General features: G+C 43.8%; 1 protein-coding gene across 1 annotated transcript; it reads left to right on the top strand.

Moving 5' to 3' along the window:
* The first annotated feature begins 332 nt into the window (after positions 1-332).
* Positions 333-10,619, top strand: LOC120049123 (protein FAM180A-like). The gene is made up of 3 exons (XM_038995363.1): positions 333-411; positions 6,311-6,408; positions 9,847-10,619. The coding sequence occupies exons 1-3, from the start codon at positions 333-335 to the stop codon at positions 10,195-10,197; spliced, it is 528 nt and encodes a 175-aa protein (XP_038851291.1). The 3' UTR covers positions 10,198-10,619.
* The last annotated feature ends 601 nt before the right edge of the window (positions 10,620-11,220 follow it).

The raw sequence follows: 11,220 nt of genomic DNA, 5'->3' as shown, positions 1-11,220 counted from the left end.
GACTTCCAGATGACAGCCCAGACAGCCTGGCCAGAGAGAACTCAGCACTCAGTCACAGACAGAGAGAGAGGGGGGAGGCAGAGATTAGGGAAGGGGAGGAGAGGGAGAGAAACAGACAGAGTGGTGGAGAGGAAACGATGAAGCAGTTGCATATGAAGTGGTTTAGCAGTGCTCCAGTCAGCGTTCTTACCTCATTGTTTGTACACAGCTCTTTCCAGCTGGGACCTGGCTGGCTGCTGTGATTGGCTGGGGACTGATCCACATTCAGATCCCATTGAGACAGACAGACGACAGGGCAGTGTCAGTGTGTGTGTGCTGGGCCGAGAGTCAGCATGATGCATCAGTGGGGTCTACTCATCACTGTGTTCTACTGCCAGCTGTATCTGGCTGCTGCTCAACACTGGAGGAAAGGTAGGACACCTGAGCACCTCACAGAGCTTAGACTGACTTCAGGTCAGTTTGAGGGGTCCACATAGACACGTTCATAGAAAGTTCATGGTTGTTGTATAGACGTTCTCAGAACTAAGAGCAATAAGAAGTAATGACCTGCATTTTGGAATCAAAGGAAAAAATAAACAATATGGTTATGTATTAAGTATCGTTGTGTGTTATCATAACTGAACGTTTTGCTGCCAAATAGATTATTTAGGTGGAGTTAAGTAGGCTACATTTTTTTATGTAGACTTTTTTCTGATGTGTTTACAGACTTTTATGAAATGTAATGTTTTTTTGAAGAAAAGACAAATGTTTTGTTTGATTTGGCAGGGCTGTGGGTGTTAGGCTCCTGTATGTATGTGATTGTGTTGATGAAAAGGAGAGAAATGCTATTTTCTGAATATCTTTCAACAAAGTTCCCAGGGAAAAACAACTTCAAGTGCCTCTTTGTAGTTGGGTCCAAACATTTGGATCCACATTCATACATTTTCCCTCCCTCCCACACACGTCAATGTTTGGTTCCTTGGAAATGTTGACTGACGAAAATAGGTCCCTCCGAATTAAGGAATGTAGGAGGGTGGATTTACATGTAAATCACTGACAGTCACATGATGTTGAACTTGCTTCAGGAAACGCAACTTAGCTCAGGTCTTTGCTGGCAGATGAGATCCAGCCATATACAGTCGTGGCCAAATGTTTTGAGAATGACACAAATATACATTTTCACAAAGTTTGCTGCTTCAGTGTCTTTAGATATTTTTGTCAGATGTTACTATGGAATACTGAAGTATAATTACAAGCATTTCATACGTGTCAAAGGCTTTTATTAGCAATTACATGAAGTTGATGCAAAGAGTCAATATTTGCAGTGTTGACCCTTCTTTTTCAAGACCTCTGCAATCTGCCCAGGCATGCTGTCAATTAACTTCTGGGCCACATCCTGACTGGTGGCAGCCCATTCTTGCATAATCAATGCTTGGAGTTTGTCAGAAATTTGTGGGTTTTTGTTTGTCCACCCGCCTCTTGAGGATTGACCACAAGTTCTCAATGGGATTAAGGTCTGGGGAGTTTCCTGGCCATGGACCCAAAATATCGATGTTTTGTTCCCCGAGCCACTTAGTTATCACTTTTGCCTTATGGCAAGGTGCTCCATCATGCTGGAAAAGGCATTGTTCGTCACCAAACTGTTCCTGGATGGTTGGGAGAAGTTGATCTCGGAGGATGTGTTGGTACCATTCTTTATTCATGGCTGTGTTCTTAGGCAAAATTGTGAGTGAGCCCACTCCCTTGGCTGAGAAGCAACCCCACACATGAATGGTCTCAGGATGCTTTACTGTTGGCATGACACAGGACTGATGGTAGCGCTCACCTTGTCTTCTCCGGACAAGCTTTTTTCCGGATGCCCCAAACAATCGGAAAGGGTATTCATCAGAGAAAATTACTTTACCCCAGTCCTCAGCAGTCCAATCCCTATACCTTTTGCAGAATATCAGTCTGTCCCTGATGTTTTTCCTGGAGAGAAGTGGCTTCTTTGCTGCCCTTCTTGACACCAGGCCATCCTCCAAAAGTCTTTGCCTCACTGTGTGTGCAGATGCACTCACACCTGCATGCTGCCATTCCTGAGCAAACTCTGTACTGGTGATGCCCCGATCCCGCAGCTGAATCAACTTTAGGAGACGGTGCTGGCGCTTGCTGGACTTTCTTGGGCGCCCTGAAGCCTTCTTCACAACAATTGAACCGCTCTCCTTGAAGTTCTTGATGATCCGATAAATGGTTGATTTAGGTGCAATCTTACTGGCAGCAATATCCTTGCCTGTGAAGCCCTTTTTGTGCAAAGCAATGATGACGGCATGTGTTTCCTTGCAGATAACCATGGCTGACAGAGGAAGAACAATGATTCCAAGCACCACCCTCCTTTTGAAGCTTCCAGTCTGTTATTCGAACTCAATCAGCATGACAGAGTGATCTCCAGCCGTGTCCTCGTCAACACTCACACCTGTGTTAACGAGAGAATCACTGACATGATGTCAGCTGGTCCTTTTGTGGCAGGGCTGAAATGCAGTGGAAAAGTTTTGGGGGGATTCAGTTCATTTGCATGGCAAAGAGGGACTTTGCAATTAATTGCAATTCATCTGATCACTCTTCATAATATTCTGGAGGATATGCAAATTGCCATCATACAAACTGAGGCAGCAGACAAATTAATATTTGTGTCATTCTCAAAACTTTTGGCCACGACTGTACATTATGTGACTGTGTGGATACGAGTCTGACATGATCAGATAAAATAACACAAACTTTATTAATCCCAGAGGGGAAACTGGTCTGTCAATCAGTCATGTGTCTCAGTATCCATAAGGAAAATATTATTACATCCATGTCATACTAGTACTAAGCTTATCTACTGTATGGCTATTGAACGTCAGGTCACTTCTAAAGATCACATCTGAATATTTATGATTTGATAGAGGGGACAGACAGTGATTTAGAATTGGGGACAAACTGTAAGTGTAGCCCATGTGACTGTCTCTGGCCCATGTGACTGTCTCTGGTCCACTGTGTCCCTCTGACTGCTGCCAAATTCTTCCCCAGCTGTTTTGACTGCAGCAGCTTGGAAGAACATCTGCATATCTGACTTGATATATTGTTATCCCTTCAATATTGAGACATATCTTGCCCCATATTTGGAGCTCTCAGGTCTTCGGTCCACTGGGAAAGTTCTAATTAGGACATATACTTAGCTTGCTCCAGTGTGTGTGCATTCTGTGGAAAATATCACTTTAGACATCACAATGCAAATATGTCAACTGGTTAAGCAAACATCATTCATCAGTTGTAGTATGGCAAATGTTCCTGACTTTGGTTTTGGCTCTGACTTTAATCCAAATAACCATTACTGTAAACCTGGAGTACAGTGACCTCTGGTTTGCCTGCTTTTCTCTAGTCACGACACAATTCCAGCCAAGACCATTTAGCACTGCTTGTAATGAATGGCTTTGTGTTTTCCCCTGGCTCATTGCATGTGCTTAGAGGGAGATTACAAGTTCCCTGCTTGTCTGTGAGGACACAGGGGACAGTGTCCTAGCAAACACTGATTATTTAGTCTAGCGCTACAGTGGGCCGAGAAGCACGAGCGATGATTGGTTTCTTCTAGCTTTGAAAACTGAGATCTGCTTTCAGAGGTGGATCATCCACTTTAAACCAGCAACCACTTATTCCATATGTGATCGGCTAGATTCGGAAACCGAGTCTACTGTGCATCAGATGACTGTGTTGGCCCGCTGAGCTAAAGCCTAGGCATTACACAAGTCTTCAGGTCTCAGGCAAGGTTACACATCACATGGGCATTGCACGTATATGTTTCTTTGTGTTGCTGTTGTTCTGCTGAGGTGAAAAGAAGGTTCCCTCCTGTTCTTCACTTCTGACTCGAGCTTAACACAGTGGACTCAACTCATCATCTGTGTGTGGAATTCCAGCTCCACCTACCTCCACTTATAGATGCAGACTGGAAGGCATCAGGAAAGGATGTGCTCCTGGATGGAAGTCAACATTGGGGCTTAGGCTTTCCAGTACATACTGGATGAGTATCTCACTTGGATGCACAGTAGCACATATCAGCCCAAATCTAGGTGAAAATTATGACGGCAGTGTCTGGCATTCCTCGCAGCTGCTGTATGTATGGCACCTGTGCAACTACTGGGTAAACCCATACAAATTGCTGGCTGGTTGGAGCAGCCATTTTGGAGCTAATATCTCCACAGTGGTACAGCATCGCCTTAACATCAAATGATTCATGGAAAATGAAGCATGGAAATGAACCTCATAGACCTCGTAACCTCACTGTTCACACTGGCTCTGTGCCAATAAAAGTTGTTGTCCCTATGGGTGTGTTCTGTATGCTTATACATTCCAACGCTGCTTCTTTAACCCTGTTTCTGAATGGGGAGAATGTGGCAAGTGTTGTCCCATCGACAGTGTGAGGCCTTGGTGGCCGGACGGTTAGGAGTACAGTGGAGGGGGACTGGGAATAACAAGAGCTGATCCTGGATCAGAATCCATATGGAGTACAGTCTGAGAACAGTGGAATTGTGCTGGGTGTCAGTTGACCAGAAGCTTATTCCTGATCAGTTTCCATTGAGAGGGCCAATGTTTAAACTATGACCCTCATTAAGCTCAGTGAGCCTATATTTCTCTTGGCTCAAACAGCAGTGATTGGATATCTGGCTTAGATTAGTAACAAGAGCACGTTCTACAGTAGTAGGGAACTAACCAAGCTCAGAAAGAATGTCACTCTCTGACAGGTGTTGTATCTATGAGAGAATGAGTAAGCTATGGTGTAAGGTATGGATAAACAGTAGCCCTGTGTGTTGTGTTTCATAAAGCTAAGTTACAACCGCATTGAACTCTGAACTGTTGAGAGGACAACTTATTTTACCGCTAGTCACGCTGTGTTCCTACCATGACCTTTCTGTTCTGTCCAGGGCCCAGGCATTCCTCAGACAGACTGAAGCACTGCATGATCGATGGTCTGTTTGTGTCCATTTCATACATGCTCCGACTTCCAATCAAGCTTCTTATTTGGGCGTTGTCTGTCTGTACCTGACCCTTCAACCCAAAAGCACATGGTCCTGTACTTTCAACACACAGTCAGAGTTCCTGCCAGGTATTCAGGGCTGTAATGGAAAAGAAAACAAATAAGGTATTGAGGGAGAGATGCTGTTGCAACAAACTTTCTTTGGGTTGGGCTGGGTCATCTCTAGGTTATGTTAACAACATTTCTCAACGTGTCATATTTTTCTGTTGAGGTCAAATACTTGACCACAAGAATGTCTCTATGTACTGTAGCTGTCTCTCAGACTGGTGAAGGGTATTACCATGTCACTACTGTGCCTCAAATCATCCCCTCACTGTTAAGAAGCTCAGAGTAATACAGAGAAAACACTGTTGAAAGAAGCCGCTCAAAGCCCCATTATCTCACTTAATGTTAATCAGGCCTAGGTCATTTTTGAGAAATTAGACGAGTCCTTTGTAGATATAATAACTACCACATCTCCCTTACAGGTCGAAGAATAGGTGTGAAGGAGGTGATTCAGTGAATGGCCTCATCTGAGATCAGAATACCTGCCTTAGCTGCATTTAGCTCAGGAGCTGCCTTTAGCTCAGCAGTCTTGTGGTATGCAAGAGACCAAGGTTGGAACCCAGTTGGTAAGCTTGTGTCCAGGTGTTTCTCTGCTTCTGCTCCTGGTTAGCTCCCCTTATAAATGACAGAGCTGCCTTAGTCTGCGGTCCTGAAGGCTGAGAGAGGGGGCTTTTATAAGGAGCAGACCACAGCTCCTGAACTCTCAGGCCTGCTGCGGCACATATGCCCTGACACTTTGAAATCTGACCGCCCTATAGCCAAGCCCTATAGACACACCTGGCTCTTTGAAAAGAGGGGGCATATATAACGTGGGACATACCTGAGATTACCGGTGTCAGAGGTTTAAAGGTTTTCACCTGGTTTCACATAGGGACATCTGCTGCAGTTTACACCCTGGTTGTCTCCCACAAACCTGGGGCTAGATAGTTTAACCTACGTAGACATGTTTACAGTATGCAGTAAGTGTAGGATTTTACATGACCTATAGCCACTGTGTCAATGTATTTGACTATATTGTATACTGTAGACCTATGCCACTGCGTAAATACTGCAACGTGTGCTGAGTTTGACTGACCTCCTGGTCTCAACAACGGCAACCATATTCACCCGCTCAACGGGAAATTCTGGATCTATTGTATTTCAGGCCTTCTTTTGGTTGCCATTGGTTTAATGAGTCATTCAACTACTCAAAATGCTATCTCTCCTCTTCTCACTTTCTCTCTCCTTTCTCTTCAGCCCTTTACCCATCAGCTTTTAGAGTGAAGCGTGGCACACACTCATTGGTCAACCCCACCTTCCAGAACTCTGTGGAAGATGTTAACCTGCTGTTTGAGGTGAGTCAAAAATAGCCATCTCTGCTTAAATTACATTAATGAGCTTAAAGGGGATTTAATTCATTGTGAATGTTACATGGAAACAAGAAGATTGTTGTCAGATAAAGTTAAATCTTCCACAAACGTAAAGTTTTATTGCAGGCTCTGTCTGTAACAGTCTGGCTCTTCTCTCCGACCCACAATGAATCATCCAGAGACCCTCCTCTCAGATCATTTTGTCTTTAATACTTAATAATGTTCTGACAGTGAACTCCATATCCCAGAGGCCCCTGCTTCTTCTCGTTGTTGAGCGAGACCATATCCACTGTGGGCACAACCCAGATTCATCCACACATATTAGAGCTGGTATGTTGGAGCCCAAGGAGCAAACATTATGTCTGGACATATACTGCTCAACCATCCACCGCTCTGATGTTTAAGTGGAAAACATGGACACAGAGGTTATAGGTTATTGAATCTTTGTGAATCTTGTGGGGTAGCAGAAAAACATGTTGCATCAGAATCAATGCCACTCAAGCTTTTATATTCGCCATTGCTTCTAAATAAAATATCTTAGGCATAACAAGTCAAAAATACCTGAAAGCTCATCTCTTGTGCTTTTGGGAAGAATTCTTAACTTTCAGAAACTCTGTTAGTTACTTAAGTGAGTTGTAGGTCGCAGAGGGGCCCCTTTCTCCATACTGTAGCAAACTCTTCTATCAGTCCTTGTCAGTGCCACATCTCAAATCGACCCCTAGACCCTGCACTTATGGAGATCTGAGAGTGCATAGGGTCTAAGGGTTGATTTGGAATTGGGCATTACAGTATGGGAAGAGGCTACATTTCTACTGTTTGTTATGACAGAACTCAGAACATCGCTGAGCAAACAACGGAAACCAAGAAGTGCGTGTGCAGTAAGCAAAGTTGGAGAGCTCTTGTCTTCAGCAGTGGGCCTATGTGTGTAGGTGTGTGTATCCCTCAGAGTTCCATTCAGAGAGAGAAGTGAAAGTTAAAGACGAATTGAATGTTTGACTCCTCTTCTCCTACTAATTGAAGAGCTGAAACATTTCCTGTTTGATGTGAATCTTGTGGGTACTACCGCTCGTCGTGCTGCAGGGAAATGGAGGTTGGAGGTGGGAAGGGCAGAGGCAGAGAAGCTGTAGGCAAAGTGAACAGTCCTCATGGGTTCAAACTTTCTGAATTTCATACAGTTGAACTTGGGCAACGAGAGTCATGGTTGGAGCAGGAACGTAGTTTTGACCTACTGGGAAAGGGAAGCTGAAGCCTTAGGCAGCAGTCGTCATCAGTATCAGTGTGTGGGTAAAATCACTGGGGAAACCAAGCCAGGAAAAAAAGCCATATTACAACCTATGTGTTGTGAGAATTTATTTGGTTGCTCTATGACCTGTTAGTTCATATGCCTTGCCACCGTGATATATTGATATATAGGCCTAAGGCCGAGTCAATAAGAAGACACAGTGGCAGAATAAATTCAACCACACATTTGTTTCATCACAAAACCGGAGAGCATCCTCTATGCGGTGAAGTCCACAAAGCATATTGAATGTAACCAACAGTTACATGAACTACAGCATGGTCAAGCAAAAGAATGTTTCTGGAATTTTCAGACTACTTAACAACTATTTATTTAGAACCACGGAGAGTTACTGCAAGTCACAAAGAAAACTGGAGCTGCCTCCACTATTCCAGCACCATTTCATCTTCAACATTTCAACATTATCAAATCACCTATGCTTAGTCTATTACAGTGACAACTAAAATACACCAAAAACAATCTAGTCCAATCAACGTAATGTGGCGTACAGCAGGTCAGCCACCAGGGGGAGACTCGTCGAGGCGATGGCTCCATATGCTGGGTGTGCCAGGTCTCGACGGGTTCTCCGGCCAGGACTAATTGGCGCTGATTGGGAGTTGGTGAGTAATCAAGGGCTGATTGGTCACAAGCTGTGCAAGGCCCATAAAGCTGCCAGAAGGGCAGCACACAGGGAGAGAGTGGGGAAGAAAGGACTCCCGTATAGTTGGGGACGGTTACAGAGGGAACAGGAGTGAGTGCAGTTGTGATCCCAATACAGCAAGACCCGGAGCCCAGAAGACGGTATCCCGGAGAGGGTCTCATAGGGGATTTAAAAAAAAAGATGTATTATTTAAATAAACACCCTTGAAACCGAGTTTATCCTACTCTGTCCGTGTCTGATCTGTGTCAACGTCTTGACCAAACCCCCTGGTCTTCCATAGTAAGCTAAATATGATGTGGCTTCCCATGGTTCTGATTTCTCTCTCTCTGTGTGTGCGTGCGCGCTTGTACATGCATGCAAGTAGAAAAAACACATTGACTCACCCTACTTGTAGAGAAACGCCAATGCCATCCTCTCTTTCATGTTGACGAAACGGTCTATACAGTACATGCTTTTTTTTTCGTTGTCCTAGGCTACCTGGCTAAAATGCTTACTCGCTAGCCTAACTTCCTTTCATGGTCAACGTTAGCTAGTTAACATTAGCCTTCTACATCTAGCTACATATTGAACTTCCATCCTCTCAGGTCAAGGGCACAATGTATGAATTTATCATTGGATCAGAATCGCGGTTATAATAATTCGCCAGTATGATGAATATATGATGTAAAACAAGTCCACCGGAGGACAACACAATGAAATGTAACAATTGAAGTTGTTTTTTGTCAATGATGTTTGGGTCTCAATGTGATAGAAGTGAAGCCAAATCCAAACTGGCTTCCCCTGACACTTTCTTTTGGTGTGCCAAGACCATTAACAGTTTAGCTCAACACTGATTGGCTAATATTTTATCATTTTTATCAAGGGAGGCCAAATGCCAAACAATTTTTGACCAGACATCATCAGATAGATGGCCTACATATACAGAGAGAAAGGGGCGCAGTTTCACTCGCTCTAATGCTTTCTCCGGTGAGATACATTCCGCCTCTTGCGAACTGAAATAAAATTCTCAAAGACCGAGACAAAAGATTTTTAAAAATTACACTTTTTTTCTCTGACAATTTTTTGGGGAAGCCTGGCTTCCCTTGGCATCCATGAATACATGCCAACGGGAGTCAGGTTACTCAAGGTAAACTGTCCCTCTATCCATGGAAGGAACAGAAACGTATTTTTAAGGTCTTAATTATTGAGTGTTTAGTCCGATTCAACAGAGGAATAAGGCAGCAAACATATTTTTTATGTATTGTATACCCCCTGGTGGTAAGAGCTTGACTTGTATTCCAGTTATACCATCGGTGGTGCATGAGGTGAGTTTCACCATGACTGTTGGGAAATTGCTCTGTTGATCGAATCATTCAATCAGTCAATTGATTAAATCAATCAAACAATCTCAGAACATGAAGGTATTGAGATGACAGATGGACATATGAAAAGTGGATCTGATAGAACCTGTAAAGAATCTGATACAACTGTGTCTGTCTTCTAGATCCTGCTGGCAGGCCTGCAGATCGAGGGTGAGGACAAGCCCTTCGTGATCCCAGACAAGGAGCTGGCGTCTCTGAGGAGGGTCCAAAAGCTGGAGGTTATCTGTGAGGACGTCCTGCCCAAGAGACTATCCGAGATCAGACGTCTGACCTCCCACCTGTCCCAGCGCAGAGGTGCCCTGAGCAGGGAGGACTTTGAGCGCACAGTGCTCACTATGGTGTACACTGCCCAGACTCTGGCTCATACCACCTCCCAACACCAAAAGGCACTGTGGGGAGACGCCCTGCTGCAGCTGTTCAGGGCCATACAAGAAGATCTGACGCCCCCACCCAGGACACCTCAGCACAACTAGTGTTATGGACATGTGGACACATTCTTTTAGATACTGTAATATACTGATCATTTTATACTGTAACACAAGTCACTTTTTAGCAGAGAATTTGAAGGATGTTTTCTATTGAGTTGTATTGTATTATCAAAATGGCTGTTCTGATAATGTAATGTGTTTGGTTATGATCAAATGATATGATCTAATCATATTGAAAGGAGGATGTGGGAAAAGGAGGGATGTGAACTATATCTTGTTCATGTTCTATCTACCGGATTCCGCCTTGTTCCAGGACTTCAGACGTAATCAAACATTTTAAATATTTTATCAGTCACTCTGTCATCGTGATTCATACCAGGTCTTTATCAAATCTTCTGTCAGCTGTTTATCACAATCACATAATCTTTCCCCAGCACAGTCCCATGGCGAAAGGGAGCTTCATGAAAAAGTTGTCCTATGAGGTGCAGAAATATTGTATTGAACTGTAACATTGCTTTGGATGAAGACAGGGCTATCAATTTGCTCAGCTTATTTCTCTAATTGATATTATAATAAAATAATGATCAATATATATGTTTTTAACTGTACCATGTTATGACCATGTTATGATCCAACCTATCCTGATGCAGGACGGATTCACAGGTTTTACGCACCAACAATACTTTTTGGAGAGCACTATGGTCCTCTTTTGATATGGCCTTGTTATGAATATGTGCAAATGAGGGATATGGCTATAGAATGTTCACTCACATTTGCAAAAAACGTGGAGAGGGATTTGCCTCAGTCTCAACCAGTTTTTATTTTGGAAGTAGAGGATTTTAGCTGCTCTAGCCTGCAGGGAGGATGTCTAGCTCTCCTGGTGGTCACACATAATGGCAGGGGTGAGTCCATGCCCCATGCTCCTGGTAGAGCCCACTAGAGCCCTCATTGATGAGAAACTACAGATTGTGGTGAAGAATGTTTTTCCCCAAAAAATAAGATGACCCTTCGTTCCTTTCAGCGCTCTGATGGGATGCGTTCGGCCATTATGCCAGTGATGAAACGGGG

The sequence above is a fragment of the Salvelinus namaycush genome, chromosome 6 (assembly GCF_016432855.1).
Source record: "Salvelinus namaycush isolate Seneca chromosome 6, SaNama_1.0, whole genome shotgun sequence".
Classification (NCBI taxonomy): Eukaryota; Metazoa; Chordata; class Actinopteri; order Salmoniformes; family Salmonidae; genus Salvelinus; species Salvelinus namaycush.
This window is presented reverse-complemented; position numbering and strand designations above follow the sequence as displayed.